At 43.3% G+C, this 19,221-nt stretch overlaps 3 protein-coding genes across 4 annotated transcripts in view; 1 reads left to right on the forward strand and 2 right to left on the reverse strand.

The window, feature by feature from the left end:
* Positions 1-64: 64 nt before the first annotated feature.
* Positions 65-7,224, reverse strand: rab9b (RAB9B, member RAS oncogene family). The gene is made up of 2 exons (XM_056281565.1): positions 7,174-7,224; positions 65-5,242 (listed from the first exon to the last, which is right to left on the reverse strand). Exon 2 carries the CDS (start codon positions 5,166-5,168, stop codon positions 4,560-4,562), a length of 609 nt encoding a protein of 202 aa, XP_056137540.1. The 5' UTR covers positions 5,169-5,242; positions 7,174-7,224; the 3' UTR covers positions 65-4,559.
* Positions 7,225-7,540: 316 nt separating this feature from the next.
* Positions 7,541-9,940, forward strand: fut11 (fucosyltransferase 11 (alpha (1,3) fucosyltransferase)). The gene is made up of 5 exons (XM_056285497.1): positions 7,541-7,687; positions 7,933-8,271; positions 8,397-8,777; positions 8,965-9,587; positions 9,758-9,940. The coding sequence occupies exons 2-5, from the start codon at positions 7,933-7,935 to the stop codon at positions 9,918-9,920; spliced, it is 1,506 nt and encodes a 501-aa protein (XP_056141472.1). The 5' UTR covers positions 7,541-7,687; the 3' UTR covers positions 9,921-9,940.
* A 1,232-nt stretch (positions 9,941-11,172) lies between these two features.
* Positions 11,173-19,221, reverse strand: part of znf185 (zinc finger protein 185 with LIM domain) — a 10,183-nt gene continuing 2,134 nt past the window's right edge. The window contains exons 7-17 of one of the 2 annotated variants that reach the window (XM_056285508.1): positions 19,082-19,126; positions 18,354-18,413; positions 18,107-18,172; positions 17,813-17,887; positions 17,572-17,634; positions 17,142-17,228; positions 13,094-13,171; positions 12,452-12,526; positions 12,161-12,226; positions 11,759-11,864; positions 11,173-11,305 (exon numbers count right to left, since the gene is read on the reverse strand). In XM_056285508.1, the coding sequence (XP_056141483.1) occupies positions 11,204-11,305; positions 11,759-11,864; positions 12,161-12,226; positions 12,452-12,526; positions 13,094-13,171; positions 17,142-17,228; positions 17,572-17,634; positions 17,813-17,887; positions 18,107-18,172; positions 18,354-18,413; positions 19,082-19,126 (823 nt within the window). In that variant the 3' untranslated portion in view covers positions 11,173-11,203. The remainder of the gene's footprint in view (positions 11,306-11,758; positions 11,865-12,160; positions 12,227-12,451; positions 12,527-13,093; positions 13,172-17,141; positions 17,229-17,571; positions 17,635-17,812; positions 17,888-18,106; positions 18,173-18,353; positions 18,414-19,081; positions 19,127-19,221) is intronic. The other variant, XM_056285515.1, reaches the window with a different exon arrangement.

Below are 19,221 nucleotides of genomic sequence, written 5' to 3' on the forward strand. Positions count from 1 at the left end.
TTATTTTCTGTCTCAACATCAGCAAAAAAAAACAAAAAACACCCCAGACAGTTCCTCAGTTTGGTATCACATGTTTTATTTGTATTACAGTATTGGATAATATTCACCACTACACCATTCTCTTGATACAACCAGCCTTATCGTCCGTAGTGCAAAAAAAGGACCGTGGTAATTTTCATACTGGATCAGAGACACGTAGCCTACCTCTCAAATCACTCGAAGCGCACGCACGCACGCACACACACACACACACACACACACACACACACACACACACACGGGGTCAACACTGGGTTAGGTATGTTCAGTCTCAAGTTTGTAATAAAACAAATACCGTTTGCAATTTACATGATTAGTCTGGACAGGCCAAAACACTTTTTTGGGGGGGGGGTTTACATTCCTTTGATACTTGCAGTCGAAAAAAAAGCGACATGGGATTTGGTTACAGTACAATAAAACAGAAGAACAACATAGGCTTTTAAAAAGTAAATAGCTTATATTAAGCGTCATCTTCAGGTATCGCGAAAAGTCAAAGTGATGCTTTATCTGGCTACCTTGTCTTAAAAGGGTAGGAAACAAATGGTACCGTAAGGAAAAATGTTTTGACATGATTAAAAAAACAAAAAACACTCAGCCCTCATTTTCCCATACAATTAATGTAGGCTAACAGCTATACTCAGTTAAGATGCCCTACTTAGTTCACAGTTATTACATATTCTCTCATACATTAGGTACCTGCAATCAATAATACTTCATAAATACTTAATAGTCTGAACAAGCCATTCCCTATATGTCTTGAGTAAATCAAAGAGCGATGGTTAAAAAGTAAACCTGACAGTACTGGCTCGACTGATGCCACATGCGGCGTTGTTTTTGTAACGGTTATTTCACTAATATGGGGTACACACATATCAACTTGACCTAAAGACAGACATGATCCATGACAAGAGATCAAATGAGAAAACAAAAACGGAAGAGGTATGAAGATGCAACTATAGTGACTTTAACATGCATGTGTGCGAAAAAGATGCAAATTTTGTCAATGCAACACTATAATGGTTGTTCTACTTGACACCTCACCAAAAAAACAAACACAAAATGGTGGAATCAAGCATTTTTCTGATGCATAAATTAAGACTTTTTTTTAAATTTGTGATGAAAAAGATTCATATTAGACCAAAGTACAGACAATCAGCTGTTGATTCAGTGTACGCCCACGTTTCACTCGTTGAGCAAAAAAAAAGTTTGCTTTCTGTTAGATCCTCAATTTCCCTACATTTGCAAGAGTAAAGTAAATTTAAAGTTGCAAGGTCCGGTGTTTGGTTGAACGGTTATTCAATGTAACAGCTGCATATATACGTAGTAGTGGTACTGACGAAAATGTTTGACATCTTATTTAGAAATTCTCTTCCAGGCCTTCACAGCAGGTGCTTTCTGTCAACCTTTGTTTTGGGGTCTGTCTCGTGTTTCCTCCTCTGTAATTGAAATGCATGCTCGCCTGGGTTTATTTCAGCAGACCGACTTTCCACCTGTTCCCCATTGATAAAAGCTTCAGTAGTGTTGGCAGAGTGTTTGAGGTCACTATCTCTGCTGCATGATTAAACACTGACCGATGACTTTGCAGGAGTTCATTTGCACACAGCCAGTGAGGCGTTTTCTGTATACTCATCATACACTCATCATACTGAAGAGCAATGCATGCCCACGCCGTGCCGCTACCTCCGCCGAGTTTCACGAGGCAGCAGACTTTAGATTATGAACTGTGGCTTACTTTTTTTCTCGATCTTTCATCGATGCATCATTTCAGAAAATGTGCATTTTGACCTCATCTGTCCCTAGGAATTTGTTTCTGGAACACCTCAGCTCATCTCCTCTTTTAGCCAGTCCCAGCTGGTGTTTTAGTTCTTGCTGACGGTGAGATTTGCATCTTGCCTTCTATGGATCTGCTCTAATGACGGCGTGTAAAACGTTCACTAACACTTCGTGGAGACCACCAGTGAAATAACTGACGGCCGTTTTTAGGCTTTTTCTATGCAGCTTTTACAATTTGGCCTTCGTCAAACGCAGCTGTCTTCATAAGCCTACCGATTTGGTATTCATTTAAATCCACAAGTGGTTCCTTTCTTTTTTGCAAAACTTTCTGATATTTGTACTTACACTGCCTGTTTTTTATCTAATGAATTACTGACTTTTTTTCTGCTCCATCAGCTAACGGACTGTATGTTCCTCTGCCTTAGTCTTTTCTCTCGTCGTCTTTACACAGGCACTTCTCCAAAGACAACCACGTGGACTTTAAGTAAGGATGGACAATCTCTGCAACGCAAAATAAAAAACACCTGAGAAATGGGAAACAGGTAATGTAAGCAAATCTTAACGAGGGAAAACAAACACAAAGATGGCCATTCCTCTAAATGAATCCAAAAAGATGAAAAAAAAATGTGCTGAATACCTAATACGAGTTAGAAGGGGATTGTCTGTTCTTTGGTCTCATAACCACCTCAAATCAAAGTGCCTCAAGGAAAACACCAGCGTTTGCTTTAGCATTTCCTTACTTTCAAAGGGAGCTGTACAAGAATACTGAAAAAGGTTAATTAAAACAAAATCTGCCTGAGGCATCAACATAAGCCATGTTATTTTCCTGAGCCCTTCGGTCAGATCCATTACAATAATGACCTAAGGTCTACAGCAGTGACAAAGCAGGGTCAAAGGTCAAACACACAGTACCTGTGGTGAGTAAGCTATTGTAAAAACATCATCATAAAATGTACCATTTACCTGAACACAGTCAATCATCAAACAGATTTTCTAACAACAATGTATGGATAGATTCGTAGGGAGGGGGCGAGGCACAATCCACACATAAAAAAGGTCAAGTTGTTTTCTATGTACTCAGGCTATTTCACATTCAGCTGAAACGTAGATATGAACTGACAGTACACATGTAATACTGTACATCAGTAAAGCAGAGGAGACCTTCAGAATATAGGCAAAGCTCAACAACTGGAATGTTAAGTCCTGACAATGCAATCAGCCACGCAGGACGACAGGATCACAAACCGGCCATAATGGTCATCATCATTATTAACATCTACTTCTGCTCATCAGGAAAGCCCTACATAAATATCAGACCACAATCAATGTCTGAAAAGACAAAACAAACCTGCCAAAACATAATACTAAGGACTGAAAATGAACTTCACAGGAAAATAACCAGGAATTAATACAATTTTGACTTCTGAAAAAAGGCTTCCGTACCTAGGTCAAGTGAAAGGTGAGTGACCTAATGCAACACCACCTCCAGCAAACTGCACTTGGATGATAGTTTTGGTGGTAATAGACACCATGGTCAAATAAGTAAAAGTACCCCAATAGTTCATACCCATTGCTTTCATTGGTGGTGAAATTACAGCTCACCATTTTCTTCCCTTTGAAGACAAAAAGCGTCTTCTGTATTTTGTGCAGCAATATGTTATCCTCCCGGTACCTCATCAAGTTAGTCATCATATTGATGTTGTCAGTTCTAAAGCACGATGTCTGATTAGATTGGGAATCGCGTCACTTACAGCCATTGCTTGTGTCCGCATATTGGATTCCATTAGCCATCCAAGCCCTGTTGACAGATCTGACAATGAGATAAAACAAAGCTGTATTCAAAGACCCTCTGACACCCTGAAAAGAATCCACTTACAGACGGACAGGCAGTTACAGTTCAAGGATTATGCTGCAGTGCCACAAGCATCCTGCAAATTTTAGGGAGATGATGGGGTGACGTAGAGAATATTCTCAAATCCACCGCATTAAAACACAACTAATTAAAATAATGACTACAGACTAGGGCTGGGCGATATTAAAAATAGCAAATATTTCAATATTTGACAATGTCTCGATATCGATAATGTGACGATATTTTGGTGAAGACATTTCCACTATTGGCGCGTTCAGAATTTATTTAAATACAGAAAAATTTTGAGAGACGATCATGAGTAATGATGGCCAAGCAGGAAGAGGCATTCATTGTTAACTTCAGTCAGTTAAAACAGTCAAATAAGTTCAGAAAATTGTATTACTGAACTGTAACGCAGCCTTTAAGACCAGGAAAATACAAAATGTAAGCTAGCCTATATCACCATTTTAGGATAACCAAAATCCTCAACGATATCTAGTCTCATATCACGATATCGATATCATAGTGATATATCGCCCAGCTCTACAGTAGAAAGGCGATTTGATAAAAATGTTGCACAGGAAGATAAAGCTTAAGCTTGAAAAGAGTGAGCATTTCTTGTGCAACAATGCTGAAAGCAGAGAAGAGTTGGAAAACTGTATGTGCCCGTTACAGTGTACCGTCGCTGGATTGAGCTTTACGAATACAGACTGGGTCTGTCACACAGCACTTCCTAGAAAAGACCCATCCTATCTACATAATGTTTAGGATGTACTGTTCACAGTAGCTCATACCTACATCATGCACCTTAGACATAACCACACTGGCTTTCAAAAATGTAACACCCTAGTCTCAACCAGGACCATGAAAAAGGGGTTTATTCCCACAAGACCAATCAGCAGCAAGAAGAGCGGGGGCTTTTGCGGTTTCCGTGGAGATCGATTGTGCTGCTCAGCAGCGCATGGTCAATCTGGTCCTCTGCAGCCAGGACCTCCCTGACAGCCGCCTCGAATGCGGCTGTGACATTAGTGTCATCCTTAGCACTGGTCTCAAAGTAGGGACAGCAGCCATTTTCCTCGCACCAAGCCCGTGCCTCGTCCTGCCCTACCTCTCTCTCCTCCTTGTCCACCTTATTCCCAAGCACCACAAAGGGGAACCGCTCAGGGTCCTTTACGTCTGAATAGTACATGAACTCCTTCTTCCAGCAGCACAGGTTCTGGAAGCTCTGCACGTCATCCACGGCAAAGGTGAGCAAGCAGCAGTCAGCGCCACGGTAGAAGGGCGTGCGCAGAGATTTGAACCGTTCCTGGCCTGCCGTATCCCAGATCTGGAGAGTGACAAGGCGCCCGTCTACCTCCAAGTCCCGGTTGAGGAATTCCACACCAATGGTGTGGAAGGACTGGGAGTCGAAGCGGTCCGTGACGTACCGATTCATCAAGGAGGACTTTCCAACTCCACCGTCACCCAACAGGATCACCTTCAGCAGCAGGCTCTTCCCACTCATCACGCCTACTCCCACCCAGCTCACCCTCCTCGCTGGGTTACTGACTGCCGGGACCAGGCTTCCACGCCAGGTGGCTAAACAGGGTCAATCCAACACAAGGGAAAAACAGAGAGAGGATGATCCTTATTCAAGAGACAAAACACAGAGAAGGCTCAAAGAACATTGACATTCACCATTATTTACAAAGAAATGGAAAATATTAACTAGAAAAGGAAGACAAAAAAAAAAGAAACAACTCCATAAAAATTGGTTCAGTTGGGTATGGCAGGTGATTCAGAGCAGATAAAATCCAGACAGAAAATAGATAAGAGATATTCTTGGATTGTCTGGTTTCAACATCTGGCCAGCCTTGAATGTTTCAAGAGAAAGTCTACATTTGATGTGTCATGCTTGACTAGTTTCAGTGACACAACAACAGGGGTGAATGACCGCGAGCCCTTTCAGTTTTACTGCTCATTGGTTGGCAAGTTATGACTATAGGCCCACAGCGAACTCCGCAGAAGGAACCATTCCTCACTTGAATTTATTTTTCTAATGTTTTCTCTGGTGCTGGAGGAAAACGATGAACGATGTTCGACAACAAACGTGCGCGAGGGAGGGATATAAACGAGTGGTTAGAGCAGGGGTGGACAATCTTATCCAGAAAGGCCCGGTGTGGGTGCAGGTCTTTGTTCCAACCAAGCACTTATACACCTGTGTCTCCTAATCAAGTTCCTCAGCAAGGACTATACTGGTTGATTGGTGGGATCAGGTGTGTAACTGCTTGGTTGGAACAAAAACCTGAACCCACAACATTGCCCACCCCTGGGTTAGAGCCATCATCTGAAAGGTACAGACAGATCACAATTGCTGTGGGCAGATTTCATATTCACCTAGAGACATGACAGAAAATAATCTGATTGGAGAAAAGTACAAGACAACAAAAACACAGAAAGTAATCTGACGCATAACAATGTGTGTGCGCACAAACACACACACAATTGTATTTCTGGAACAGCAAAGAAAAGGGCGTTTGCCTTAGTACTTCTTGATTTTAACTAATTTTAAGAGGCCATGTTCCAAAATATTATTTTATATTACGAAATCTCTGAAAGAAGCAAAAATATCCATTCCTCAGAATCCAACAGATTTTAATTAACAACGGCCGCAGAAAACGCAAAACAAAAAAAAGTCGGAGATTCGGTTTGGGTCTATAGCTCAGGCCAAACCAGGCGATCATAGGCCACGTCTGCCTGACTACAGAATTACTGTGTACTAGATCGACTACGGTTATGATTCTTGGGACATACCCCTGCATCACTGAAATGGCCAGCAGCGCCCATCAGTGTTGGCGACAGTCTTCCAAATGATAGAAGACAATATGTTTTTGTATACAATGAATTAAAAACATACAGGGCGTGGGAGTCCAGTCCAACAGCATGACGGATGAGTCAGGATCAGGCGCTTTAACTCGGGCAAACAACCACTGCGCTTGCGCAGATCCCAGACAAGCGTCAACTTGCTGTCAAACGAAACGTGGCTAGGCTATGTCTGATCAAACTGCTTCGTTGGTGGAAAGGCGCTTCATTTAGTTGTGCTAAACGCAAGCCCTACGTCGCTATCTAGTTATCAACATCCGATCACCGTCATGAGCCAATAAAAGAGTTTGACAGCAGCTAACGACTCTACCAGTGTTCTGTCGCTGTGTGTTACCTATCGAGATGTGCTACTCAGCGGTTCTGCGCATGGTTAAGAGAGGTTAGGGGTTAGACTGCTATCGATTCGTCTTACGATAGCATTTTTCGACAAGGCAGCATAAATCGTCAGAACATCGACAACGCATACATTTGTCAGATGTTATCATCCTGGGCTGACCGGGCTAGCCGTTAGCCACGCTGACAAGTGAGGAGACTCAAAACAAAATAGAACTGTGTCTAGACAGAAAGGACATGTAATTGACTAAAGATATATGTCCAAGAAAGACAAATATCGTCATAAAAATGTTCTGTTAGTACTCATCCTTTACCAAAATATTGATGTTTCGCGGCCTGCCCGGTCCCCCTGCATCTGCGACTCACCGCCGTGCGTTCACTGCAACTGATTGAACTCCGCCCGGGATCAGTCACCGGGTCCTAAAGTCCGTAGAAATAGTAACAATTTGTATTTGACATATTTGAAAACAAAACCGTGACATCGAAATTTTATTTGAATTAAACTCTGAATTAAAGTTACGAAATGAAGCATCTGAATAAGGTGCCCAATGACTGAACCATTTACATAACGTTTGCGTGAAGGTGGGAACCATCGAGAGGTATTGGTTGCACTCCGGCCCAGCAGGTGGTAGCAACATATAACTGGCGATCATGGTCAAGCGTTGACGTTTCAGACGAAGACCGCAGCTGTTGTTTTTCTGCCGTGAATATAAAGTATCCTGACCGCCACTACCACCTTCCCCAATGTGTAGAAGATGTTATACTTCGCCATCGTTAAGTGAAGAATTGTGAGAAACGCACCTTCATGTGCTTATCGCAGCGGCTGTGGTAGGGGGACATCGTTTGCCTTCTTTCACATACTGATGCATGCCCTAACATACTAACAACGACAGTTAACTTTACTTGCCAAAAATATTGACTATTAAGGACACTTGCATTAATAACTAGGTTACTGAGACCCGAGGATTTGAGATATGATTATTTGCCCCACAGAGTGGAATAGAAAACTACTTTGTCTTTGAATAGACCTAATTATTTGTAAGATGTGTAATGTGCCGTGTTACCCCACGCAGATGGCAGTGAAGGGCAGACTGAAGCCCTGTGTGTGCCTGGGCCTGCTGGGTCTCCTATGCTGGGTTTGGGTCTCGTATGCCTCATTTCCTGATGCACCAGTTCTCCTGGAATCGCTGGATGCAAGTGACCGAGGCGCCTTCCAGCCCCAGAGCGCTCTGTCAGACATGGAGTTTGCCTCCATCAGTTCATACCGCGGACCCGGCAACAATGATGCCCGCAGCAACAAGGACCTGCCTATTCTGCTCTGGTGGAGTGCAGGACTCTTCCCGCATTTTCCTGGCGACTCAGAACGCATAAACTGTGCCACTTCCTCCTGCATAGTCACAAGTAACCGGAAGGTACTAGAACTACTCGACCACACAAAGTTTATTATCCAAACCCCAGAGAGAAGATGCATGTATAAAATAACAATAATTAGTTCCTCAGTTTATTCTGCAAATAAACCTAAACTTGATCTTGAAAGGTCCAGCTCTACAAACGGACAGCATCCATCATCTTCTACGGGACAGACTTCCGAGCATACGAAGCACCGCTACCCCGTCTGCCTCACCAGACCTGGGCCCTGTTCCATGAGGAGTCACCTATGAATAACTACTTCCTCTCCCATGGCCCTGGGATCCGGCTCTTCAACTACACAGCCACATTTCGTAGAGAGTCTGACTACCCCCTAACATTGCAATGGCTGCCCTCTCTAACTTACCTCCTGCATCCTGTAGCTGTGTCGCTCCAGGAAAAGAACCACTGGAGGAGGGAGGGCCTGGCTCCTGTGCTCTACATGCAGTCCCACTGTGATGTGCCATCAGACAGAGACCGATATGTCCAGGAACTCATGAAATTTATAGAGGTATAGTGTCATGACAGTTTCTTGCTTTTTTGCCTTCTAATTTTCATTTGGGATTATGTTGTTTGTTAAGATTGTTTCATTATCAGGGCCCCACAAAAGACTTTGACTATGAAGACTGCATCACATTCATTCCTCAATCTCACAATTTCCCCCATTTTAATTTGTTTCTATCTCTCAATCTCTCTAGGTGGACTCCTATGGTAAATGCTTAAACAACAAACCCCTGCCTGAGCGTTTGGAGGACACAGCCACTGCCACCGGCGAGGATTCTTTCTTTATGAGCTTTGTGGCGCGCTACAAGTTCCACCTGGCACTGGAAAATGGGCTGTGTCCAGATTATATGACAGAGAAACTGTGGCGCCCTTTGCACCAGGGTTGTGTGCCTGTGTACCGAGGTTCCGCTGTGGTAGGAGACTGGATGCCCAACGATCACTCAGTCATCATCACTGACAATTTTCCATCACCCAAGGATCTAGCCAACTACCTCAAATTCTTGGATGAGAATGATGATGAATACACAAGATATCTAGAGTTCAAAAATCCCAGCCACATCACAAACACTCATCTTTTGAAGAGCTTAGAGACCCGCGAGTGGGGGGTTAATGACATGAGCAAGCCCAACTACCTCAATGGATTTGAGTGCTTCGTCTGTGACCAGGAGAATGCTCGACTGGCAGCTGAAAGGGCCTACCGGAAAGCTCCTAAGCAGCACCCACCCCCTCAACCTAAGTTGGCCAATAACTCCCACATGGGATGCCCTTTACCCAGTCCAGGGTATGGGGATGTCCAAGAGATTCCTTCTGATGATGGGTAAATTTGCCTTAGATTATTATCTACCAAAAAATAAATAATACTACATACTGGGTCTATATTTCCCCCTCAAGACATCTTTCCTCGCCTCGTAGTTCTGATTAATTTCTTTTCTCATATGACCAGCTTCAGATGTGAGAAGTCTAATCTTTCTGTATGTCTGATTGCAGATGGTTGCAAATATGGCCTCAGGATTACTGGCAGAGCCTCGACCAAGCAGAAGGTTTGGAGTCTCTGATAAGACATAATGAGTCGGACCCTTCACTGCTATGGCATCACATCCAGAACATTGCTGTGAGTAGAGCCAGAGGAAAACAGCGACACAGGCCTTGAGACAAATTGTGGATGGGACCAATCTATATTTTTGAGGGGGCATCTCAAATGATTATGCCTTTCATAAAACAATGCCCCTGTTGTGAGGAGTTAGTGTTATCACTTTTTAACATACAAAAACCAGAACGTACCCCCAAGCAATGTAAATAAGTTTGGAAACCCAGTTCAAAATTTGATATCGTATTCAGCCACTATGACATTTTAATGTTAATTTCCCCTATTTATAAAATGAGCATAAGATGTTCAAAATTTTACATCTCCCCAGTTTTTTTCCAAGGTATTTTTTTCCCTTAACTGAGGTGCTATCATTCCCTGTTTTCTAGCACTTGCATTGATAACTGTATGCAAATGCTGTTGTTCCTAAGAGACATGTTCCAATGGGAGACAGATTTTTAACTGAACTGGTGTTGCCAAAGATTTGTCCCCTCTACCAAGGGAGCCTCTTCTCTGCCTACCTGTGTATGAACACCATTTAAACTGCAGCAGCTTCTTTACTGTTACACCGCAGATGGTTTCTCACAAAGTTTGTGCAGTGAAGATATTGTCTGGCTGTGGGATGGAGAAAATGAAGCACAACTTCCCAGTGGGACTTTGCACTACTCCGTTTGTCTTAACAGGATAAGCTCGAACAGAATATTTCTGTGGCACATACTATACAGTAAGGCTTGAAACTAGTCCAAATTGGGGATTTTCTGTTATCTTGTTCTTAGATAGTACATTCTGTGCATATTGTTTTGAAATCCTGCTTTGCTTTTCTGAAACTTAGCCATCAGATCTTGAGAAACTTGTACACATGCTAGAAGACTAATTCACATTTATACCATGTTTGTATTTATCATTTTATTTCAAGCATCACATTTTTGTATCAAGAAAAATAAAGTAAATAACATTTTTAAACAGTCATTTCCTCCCTAGATAATCATGGATCTACCATATTATGCCCAACTACCAGCTTTGTAATCTGTTCACAGTTCTTTCATTGCATAATCTGCATATCGAAACAAATCCTTCATAGATTAATGGGGGCAGACAACATTCACCATCAAGAGAAGAATTTGTAAAGTGTGTAAGGTTCAGGTATTTGATGGTTAACATATTACAAGAATGTTTATGCAATCAATATTTACCGTAACAGTCTCTTTGATAACACCATGCAAAAGATTAACGTCAAAGTACGACATATACTGCCCAAACTCTGAGAAACAATGTTTCTCTTACTAAATTAAAATTGACATCTAGGAAAGGGGACAAAGGGTTAAGAGGCCATAGAAGAGCACTTATATTCAGTCAAAGGTTTTGGAATAGCAGCTCTCGCAGTGGACTGTCCCACCATGCAGGAACATGCTGCAGAGAAGGTCTCCCATGGGCTTGCCACAAACCCCACACTAAAATATAAGTACATCATCAGAATAATACAGTGATGAACAGACATTGTAAGTGCAGCGTCATCTTCAAATGTTTATCATATGTAGCTTTAAAGCCCGGATCTTAATCTGAAAGATGTGAGAAATATGGCCCACACGTTTTTACATATTAACTTGAATGAAGATGAAGATATAATTGTCTAAACTTTGACCAACAGCTGAGCACAAGCTTTAACATGTATTTTCGGACTCAAGGATTGTCATTCCTTCAAGGAGTAACATTTAAGTAGATATAATAATCATTCAAATAAATGGCTACATTGTGAGTCCTAAGAAGATTTGGAAATTGAATGAGCACATTTTACATCTCAAGGTCAAAATAAGCTCAAGTATGAATAAACCCAATAATTTTGGCCAAATACATTCCTAGTTGAACTTTGAACAGTACTGCAGTCACATTGACAGGTAAATTACCTTGAAGCAGGAAGGATGGCAGTTGATATTGAGGTGCTCGATTGTGATCTTGCCCTCATTGCCCACTGGCTCTCCACAGTATGTGCAGGTGGAGGACATTGAACCCCTGAGGGAAACACATACAGACAATTGCACATACAGACTGAAGATTTAGTTCTGGCACAAGTGTGTGAGCTGTGACCTGGGCAGGCTTATGTGAGGTGATTTGATAAGAGTAAACGCTCCTAATGTCTTCACTTGGCCACCTAATGTGCCGATTCAGTGAAGTTTGGGTCTTATTGCTTACATACATCCTAGTTGCTTCAGAGCCAAAGACAGCAGCAGGATGAGGGAAAAGGGCTACAGTCAAGGCTAATGGCTAGAGATTGTTTTCTGTACATGTTGAAAGAGTTGTGTTATTACCTGGAGTAAGTGGAGGGGCTGCTGCAGGTATAACTGGAGGCGCTTGATGTCGAATAATCAGATCCACTAAGAACAAAAGATCAGCAAGTGATTTGCAATGATGACACTTAGCCGATCCGATGTCCTTCACTAGTGATACTCTATCATTGTGCCATGTGTATGCAGGTTTAAATTCCAGCTCCATGGCTCTACATGGTGCGTGATTGAATATATTGACCTAGACTTTGCCGAAGCAGCATTTATCAGTATTATTATTGTGCTTTGAATGGATAAATAATGTTTTGGTCTTACCCTCTGCTGTCGTCACTGGCATTATGCAAGGACAGCTCTGATGCATTGACATACTCCTTTACACACACAAACCCCCTTGGACAGACAAGCGGTGGACAAACAAGTAAGAAAGGAAGTAGAAAAAATGTTTTTTTTACTACTTTATTAATCTCCATGGGGAAATCCTTTCTCTGCATTTAACCCATCCTAGCTGTGTAACTAGGAGCAGCGGGCAGCTGCCGTGCAGCACCTGGGGAACAACTCCAGTTCGCCTTGCCATGCCTCAGTCAGGGGCACAGACAAGAGTATTACCCCTAACATGCATGTCTCTTTTTTTTTTTTTGATGGTGGGGGAAACCGGAGCACCCGCAGAAAACCCACCGCAGACACGAGGAGAACATACAACCTCCACACAGAGGACAACCTGGGATGACACCCAAGGTTGGACAACCCCGGGGTTCAAACCCAGGACCTTCTTGCTGTGAGGCGACAACGGCTGTTGTGTCGTTTCTGTGCCACGTACACACACACACACACACACACACACACACACACACACACACACACACACACATATATATAAACATACACACACAGACACACACACACACATATATATATATAAACATACAGTCTTTACTCAGTACGCTACATTGCACCCACTTTTTGGACTCGAGTTCTGGCATTTCGGCGCGCTGGTCATCCTCTCTGTCAGAGGTCTTGGGAACAACTCCATCATAACTGGAGATAAGAGAGCACAGTCCATTAGTGTCACCTGTCAAACGTTGACACCGGTTTGATTGGAGAGTAAAGATCTCTAACATTTGTCAAATGTAGACTGAGATAATAACCTTCCACCCATCACTTAATAGCATGAGATAAGCACGTGAATGTTAATAGCACAAACAGGTTGCGATTTTGGCTTCAAAAGGCCATTTCTAAAACACATTAACTTGACGTCTGGGAAATCACTGCACTAATAGAGAAAAAAGTAAATGAGGGCATATTGAAGATAATGGCAGTCATGTCATTTGAGCTCATTGGCGGAGCTGATTCAGAATCTAACATACAGATGTTGCAGGTAACCTTACATCCAGACTAGTGTACTAAGCGGAGACAGCTGCCATCCCACGAGGCTTTGGCCTGAGTCTATCATTAGGCCCACCTCGCACTAAAACGGTGCCATTATAACAACAGAGGTGAACGAGTTCAACAGCAGGAGGTGGTAATACAGGAACACTGGTTCAGATAACCTACATGCAGTGGATATGAAAAGTCTACACACCCCTGTTAAAATGGCAGGTTTTTGTGATATGTAAAAGAAAATAAGATAAAAATTGCAACCTTATTTTATGGAAAATGAAAACTGGCAGTAACCTGGTTGCATAAGTGTGCACACCCCTAAACTAATACTTTGTTGAAGCACCTTCTGATTTTACTACAGCACTCAGTCTTTTTGGGTAAGAATCTATCAGCTTGGCACATCTTGACTAATATTTTCCCACTCTTCCTTGCAAAAACCTTCTAGATCTGTCAAATTGCAAGGGCATCTCCTGTGCACAGCCCTCTTAAGGGCACCCCACAGATTTTCTATTGGATTCAGGTCAGGTCTCTGGCTGGGCCGTTACAAAACGTTGATCTTCTCACGGTGAAGCCATTCCTTTGTTGATTTATGCTTCGGGTCGTTGTCATGCTGAAAGGTGAAATGCCTCTTCATCTTTCTATTAGATGCCTGAAGGTTTTGCACCAAAATCGACTGGTATGTGGAGCTATTCATGATTCCCTCCACCTTGACTAAAGCCTCAGTTCAGGCGGAAGAAAAGCAGCCCTAAAGCATAATGCTTCACCATGGGTCTGCTGTTCTTTTGTTTCTTTTGGTGATGTGTTGATTTTGCACCAAACTTAAAGTTCAATCTTGGTCTCATCAGACCATAACACATTTTTCCACATGGTTTTGGGAGGCTGGATGTATCCTTCTGCAAAATTTAGTGGGGCTTGGGTTTTTTTGGGGGGGGGGTTTATGTGAAAAGGCTTCCGTCTTGTCACCTACCCCATAGTCCAGACATGAAGAATAGAGGAGATTGTGGTCACATGTAGGGAGCAACCAGGTTTTGCCAGAAATTCCTGCAGCTCCTTTAATGTTTGTTGCTGTAGGGCTCTTGGCAGCCTCCCTGACCGGTTTTCTCATCCATTTTGGAGAGATGTCCTGTTGCTGGTAATGTCACTCTTGTGTCCTATTTTCTCCATTTGTTTATGATTGTCTTCACTGTGTCCCATGGTATATCTAATGCCTTGGAATTTCTTTTTTACCCCTCTCCTGATCGATACCTTTCTACAATGAGATCCTGTTCATGCTTTGTGAGCTCTTTGTGGACCATGGCTTTTGCAGATGGATGCAACCAAGAAGATGTCAGGAAAATCCTACAGGAGCAGCTTAACTTTATATGGGGTTAATCACACTTACTTTAATTGATGGCAGGTGTATACTATCTACTATTTTACATGAATTTGAATGTGATTGGGTGAACACAGCCACACCCCCAATTATAAAATTATGTGCACACTTATACAACCAGGTTTTTGCATGTTTTGTATTTTTCTTTTTCCCCCTAAAAGGGGGAAATAGGTTATAGGTTGCAGTTTAAAACATGATTTATCTGACATGATTTATCTTTGTTTCATTTTTTTACATCACAAAAACCTGCCATTTTAACAAGGATGTGCAGATTTTATATCCACTGCATATACTTTTTTTGGGGGGGGGGGTTGGGTAAGGGGAGGATAAAATTAACATAATCCCACATAGCTGTTGTAGGTAGACAATCGGTATACCCTACGATCCATACACCCCGGAAGTGTTATTCCCACAAGTGTTATAATGATTGGTTAGGGTTAGGGTTACGGTTAATGAGCCGTTGGCTACTACTACTACTACTACTACTACTACTACTACTACTACTACTACTTTGCCGCCAACGTGACTGTTTAAACACAGGCAACAACCATTCAAAGTAGGCTGGAAGCACCCTTTAACCAACTGACCAATAGAATTGCTTCGTAACAACTTCCGACTTCCGGGCTATATGGATCGTCTAGGGTATACCGATCGTTTACCTACAGCTGTGGTTTTCGTAGCTAGTGCGCCAGTTACAACGGTTGATAATGCTCCCCCCCCCCTTTTCTCCCCAATTGTATCCGACCAATTACCTCACGCTCGCTGCTCCACCCCCTCTTGCCGATCCGGGGAGGGCTGCAGACTACCACATGCCTCCTCCGATACATGTGGAGTCACCAGCCGCTTCTTTTCACCGGTCAGTGAGGAGTTTCACCAGGGGGACGTAGCGCATGGGAGGATCACGCTATTCCCCCCAGTTCCCTCTCCCCCCTGAACAGGTGCCCCGACCGACCAGAGGAGGCGCTAGTGCAGCGACCAGGACACATCAGTTTGAAGATAGGGTTCAAGTTGTGCTAAGGTCCTCCTCTAAATCAGCTTCTATGCAGTGTAAAAACAATACATAAAATGTGCATTCATGGGGCACCCCCCCCCGCCGTAGCCGTGCATACCACATGGTTGCAATGTCGCCGGTTTTAATCCAGCCAGCGACATTGGTTGCATGTCATACCCCCTCTCTCTCCCCCATTTCCTGTTTGCCTTCACTATCACTGCATAATTAAAAAAAAGGTAAAAAGTAATCTAAAAAATGTTTTTGCATTCATTGTCTGTTCATCACTGTATCATTGATCATATTTCAAACCCCAAATAATGCAAAGTAGGCCTGCGTAGTGTAAAAGAGAGAGATGGTACTGAATTTAGGTGGAGGCAGAGACGGTAAATGGGGGGGCTCTTGCCAAAAGCACAAATGCAAAGAAATTAATAGTAGAAAATGATTAAGGACAGAGTCTGCTGTATCATTGCACTGTGTTTGGCGTTAGGAAGATCACAAATTCACCGATGCATGGCAGGCTGTAGGTCACTATACATCTTCCTGGGAAGTACAGAAACTTTTATTCCACTTTCACAATAGCCTGCAGCAGTCAATACGTTGGACTCAGTCCAGTGAACTATGTGGCTGCACTTTATATTAGTATATCGACCTGATCTCCTCCTGATCTCTCTAAATTCACTCTTCTACAGAGTTTAGTAACAGAAACCGATTTGGTCTCTCCACTTTTATCGACCACGGTGGGGGTCTGTTTCCAGTGCACTGCAGCACTGTCTCGTCTTAAGCCCTCCCTCTGTCCAATCAACGGTAACCATTACCTACAGCTTCACAGGTCCCATCCCAGCTGTATATTACACTTGAGACCTATCAGTGGTATAGAATGTCAGTTAAAGATCATGCAAAATTTCCCCCCAAACTGATGGGGGGTGACAGTCGAGACTCTCTGTGTCTCCGCATCTTCAGGGCTACAATGCAAAGAATATTCCAGCATTATTACATTAGCCACTACAGCTGTGGAAGTGAGTTCGCCCCCCAAAAAAAGGACATCAAGTTCAGAGGCAGATAATTAATTATACTTGGCCATAGTCACCATAAAATATCAAACTCTGTTTTTTGTTTGTTTTTGTTTTTTTTTGCAGGTTGCTTTCAACTGCTTTTTAGACACACAGAATTGCCGGGTATCATTACCGCCGCTTCGCTAAACTCTTAATGTATGTAAATGAATGTGCTTTTATCTCTACATAATGAGTACAGCTATCGGGCAGTACCTTTCCCCTTCTTCTTCTGTAGTGGTGGCGGTGGTGTAAACTGTGGGCGATGTCCATCTGTCCCATGGGGAATCACTCCCTGCAGACCTTGAGCACAAACAAACATGTGCCATCTAAATCACTGTACAGCAAGAGGAAAAAAACAACACTGCACTGTAAATAACCAGAAGGTGTGTGTTATCAGTGTGTTATCTGCATGTGTTATCAGCATGTGTGTGTGTTATATGTGTGTATGGGGTTGTGTGTGTGTGGGGGGGGTTAATGGTTATACTGTATATCTGACCTATTTTCAGCAGCATCAGTGCACAATGTCTTCTGGCTCAGTGAGTTGAGTGTTTGTGTTATAAAAGTCCAGTCACTGTAGTAAAAAGGGAATGAGAATAAAGGGGGCAGATATGCACCCAGAGCTTTTAATATAGCGGTGACTTACTTTCTTTCAAACATGACCGGTGTGTGCTGATCCTCAGCCCAGCCTGCAGGTTCATCCTCCTGCCTGAGACAGGCATACAGTGAAAGGCTTTTAGTGCAGAATGGACATGGATGGATGGATGGATGGATGGATGGATGGATGGATGGATGGATGGATGGATGGATGGATGGATGAGGATGAATGAAGTGTGGTGCACTGGATGGTGCGTGGGGTGTAATAGTAAATCGAAGTAGTTCATCACCTCTCTTCTGCAGTGGTGTATTCGGGTTTGCCGGTATCCCACGTGTGTGTCCAAGCTCGTCTGTTAGTACTGAGGCTAAAGAGGGATATTGGAGGGAACAGTGCAGAAGTAGAATCAGGTTTTCCCATTTTCCCACATTTTCACATGCCATGTTATTTAACAGTGAACCAACATCAATCCCTGTATGGCTTACACACTGACAATAAAGAGTTTTGAGACCCAGTATCACAGAAAAGGTGTCTCTCACTTACATCATGTGCATGAAAGAACAATACACCAGACTCAGATTAATACCTCGTGGCGTCGGTCTTGATGGGGATGACGTCCTCTGCAAGTGCTTCCAACGCATCATGACTCAAGCTGTCAAAAGCATGCGTCAAACATCGGACTTTTATTTTGGGTCACTTTGAAAAAACCCACAGTCATCTACAGAGAGTTTGTGCCGCTGTCTCGAGAACCGAGATCACACTGGATTATGGCGGCGCTGGTAAATGTGCATTGAGCTCAGTGTCAGAGATATTTCCTCAATTATTAGACTTACCTGGTGTCTGGACTTGGCTCTTCCTCTGCAAGATGGGTCTTTGACAGGAGCTCTGTGGAGCTAAGGGGAAGATAAAATTAACATAATCCCACATAGCTGTGGTTTTCATAGCTAGTGCACCAGTTACAATGGTGGATGACACTTTTGTTTGTTTTGGGTTTTTTTTTATTGCCCCCTTTTTCTCCCCAGTTGTACCCGGCCAATTACCCCATTCTTCAAAGCCATCCCGGTCGCTGCTCCACCCCCTCTGCCAATTCGGGGAGGGCTGCAGACTACATGTCTCCTCTGATACATGTGGAGTCCCCAGCCGCTTCTTTTCACCTGACAGTGAGGAGTTTCACCAGGGGGAAGCAGTGCGTGGGAGGATCACGCTATTCCCCCCAGTTCCCCCTCCCCCCGAAAAGGCGCCCCGACCGACCAGAGGAGGCGCTAGTGCAGCGACAAGGACACATACCTACATCCGGCTTCCCACCCGCAGACACAGCCAATTGTGTCTGTAGGGACACCCGACCAAGCCGGAGGTAACACGGGGATTCGAACCGGCGATCCCCGTGTTCGTAGGCAACGGAATAGACCGCCACGCCAAGAGGTGGCTGATACTTCATTATGACACGCTACAAGGTGAGGCAATTGTGGTAACTATCATGTCTGACAGCATCATGACAGTGTCGCTGCAATGAGCAGAGGATGCAACATACAAAGTGGAATTTGTATTCTCCTCCCAGTACCTGTTGATGGAAGGGGTCGGGAGAGGCTGGAGCAGGTCAGATGAGCTGTGATAAAGAAAAGTGGCTCATAATCAGAAACTGCTGCATTATGCATGCCGAGATGTTATCTCAGCTGGCTGCAAAACAGTCACGGCACCACA

Source organism: Lampris incognitus, chromosome 1, assembly GCF_029633865.1.
Source record: "Lampris incognitus isolate fLamInc1 chromosome 1, fLamInc1.hap2, whole genome shotgun sequence".
Lineage (NCBI taxonomy): Eukaryota > Metazoa > Chordata > Actinopteri > Lampriformes > Lampridae > Lampris > Lampris incognitus.